Below are 2,358 nucleotides of genomic sequence, written 5' to 3'. Positions count from 1 at the left end.
GATGTATCTATCAAACAATAATATTCGAAATTTAAACACTGATCTAGATAGGAGAGAGATTTTGTTGGAAAAACATGCAGGCGGTGCTATTATGTTGGAAATGTGTCCATATTAGGAAGCCATCCATTGACTTTAATGGCTCTGAAGACATGAGACCGGACTCTTTTCCCATGCCCTATCAGCTGAGCTGTGGTAAATAGGACAGATGAGCAGAGACCATTCAGCGCCTGAGAGAGATGAGTTTATAAGGGAGAAGGACATGGGCTCCAGGACATTTGCTATCTGCATGCTAATAAATCTGACTATCAACGACTGTCACTGGACTGTATGCCATGACTACTGCTGGCTGCAGGGATGAGGGCAATGTCAAGGGCAAGACATCTTGGAGGGGACAGAAAATACTGACATCACAAAAATACTAAAACAGGGAGTAAATCGCAGAACGTATGCTTGGCCAAAAGAGACTGCATGTCCAGCAGTCACTACAGATATCTCACTGCTCGTTTCTCTATTTTTTACAGCGACATTATATCCAACCTAGGAGCCATATTAACTATGGAAGTCATTTATGCCATGGAAGAAGTAAACAACTCTGTAAATGAGGACAGATGCAACTGGAGGCCAAAGCAAAGAACGATTAAGCAAATTAGCTCTTAGAAATAGTTATTCAGTTCACTGCTGCCTCAGATATTTTAATAGTCTGGTTACATCTAGATGGGTGCACACTACAATTATTTTCTGTCCTTTACAATTTTTGCTTCTCAGGTCGTACAATATTAGACTGAACTTTCATAAAATGATCCAAGACTGACAATAATGCCCTATGCAATAATGCTGGATCTTTGAACTTAAATCTTTATTTCCTGAGGGTATGAATGAAGAACTAGAACTCTCTTGTTTTTTGTAAAAAATTGGTATTATCGTTACTGCTTTATCTTCTCTCTCTCCTGCTGTGTTTGGTGTATTTGTAATGTTTGGTCATTCTTTGAAGTTGTATACTTGTAATATTCTGCTACATATGTGAATGATCAAACTTTCTTGGAATTCTGCTTGTGATTAATTGAGGTTTACCTGAGATAATTGAATTCAGCTGATTGTCTTTAATTGTTGACCTACTTAAAAAGGGTCAATTTTGTTTGTTAAGTGAGCACTGAAGATAGCAATGGGCTGAAACGTTTGCTTGCTTGCTCGTGTCCATTTGTTTTTAATTCACATGCACTTTTGCACAATGCAATTCATAAATATTAAAAAGATGTTTTTGTAGACTTTTTAGTCTTGAGTGGATCAGTGAGCGGTTAGCCACCCTCTTGCTCATTTTCAATAATGCCCTATACCAAATATTTTCATACCAAGAACCCCCAAATATTACAATTTCCTACACTCTCAGGAAAAAGGTACAAAAGCTGTCATTGGGGTGGTAGCCTTTTAAAAGGTACTATATTACACCATTTACTAATATGTACCTTTAAATTACTAATATGCACACTTTATGGAAAAAATATATAGTGTACCTTTTCATAAGGTACCACCGCAGATGACAGTTTTAGCACTTTTTTTTTCCTGAAAGCGTACAAGCAACCACCTTCCTAAAATATACTGTAACGGTAATTATATATTTTCATATATATTTTCTAGTGCTGTCAAATTGATAAACAAGTACATTCTTGAATAAAAAAACGTATAAAACTACATTCCGTGACACAAAAATAGTATTATTTATAAAATTATAGTTGATTTTAGTGTCCGCAATGACACTCAGAGAAATACTGCAAATGGAGTGATATAAACGGTGAGTTCTGTTATCACTAGAATATCACACTCCTCTCAGCCAATCAGATTCGAGGACCAGAAAGAACTGTTGTATAAATTTATATATTTAAGAAATATTTACATGTGTGTGTGAGCATACCATAATGGGAGGCTGTTTGGCTGTGGTTGAGCCCAATGGGATGAAGCTCCAGTGGTTCCAGTGCTATACATAGCACTGACTTGCTGTTCCCCTCTCTCTCTCTTTCCTTCCGCTCTGGGCTGTGAAACAGCAAGGATGACTCTTGTTTAGCATCCTCTCCCACACTGTGTGCTAGCTTCCCTCCCTGAGGAGTGTACATGTCCTCATTCCCCAGAGAACTCCATTTCCCAGAATCCTCCCAACAATTATCATCCCCCAGTTCACGTAACATAGACATAGACACGAATGTAAATGACTTAATGCACTTTTCCTTCTAATTTTCTTCAGTTAAGAGATGAACCTCTAAACCTCTTCAGAGTGCAGAAGACTTATTTTAAATGGCAAATGACAGTAAGTGCAGATTTTCCTCGAGCAATTAAAGAACTATCAAAGTAGGCCAGCAGTAATAC

The 2,358-nt window shown here is 37.6% G+C and overlaps 1 protein-coding gene across 5 annotated transcripts in view; it reads right to left on the bottom strand.

The window, feature by feature from the left end:
* Positions 1 to 2,112, bottom strand: part of LOC107655999 (pleckstrin homology domain-containing family A member 6-like) — a 93,991-nt gene extending 91,879 nt beyond the window's left edge. For all 5 annotated transcript variants that reach the window (XM_016443628.1, XM_016443632.1, XM_016443629.1 and 2 more), the window contains exon 1: positions 1,910 to 2,112. In XM_016443628.1, coding sequence (XP_016299114.1) covers positions 1,910 to 2,108 — 199 coding nt within the window. In that variant the 5' untranslated portion in view covers positions 2,109 to 2,112. The remainder of the gene's footprint in view (positions 1 to 1,909) is intronic.
* Positions 2,113 to 2,358: the final 246 nt, after the last annotated feature.

This window comes from Sinocyclocheilus anshuiensis, unplaced genomic scaffold (assembly GCF_001515605.1).
Source record: "Sinocyclocheilus anshuiensis isolate Anshui unplaced genomic scaffold, SAMN03320099.WGS_v1.1 scaffold51, whole genome shotgun sequence".
NCBI classification, from domain to species: Eukaryota; Metazoa; Chordata; class Actinopteri; order Cypriniformes; family Cyprinidae; genus Sinocyclocheilus; species Sinocyclocheilus anshuiensis.
Note: the sequence above shows the minus strand (reverse complement) of the source record. Positions and strands in the feature narration are given on the sequence as shown.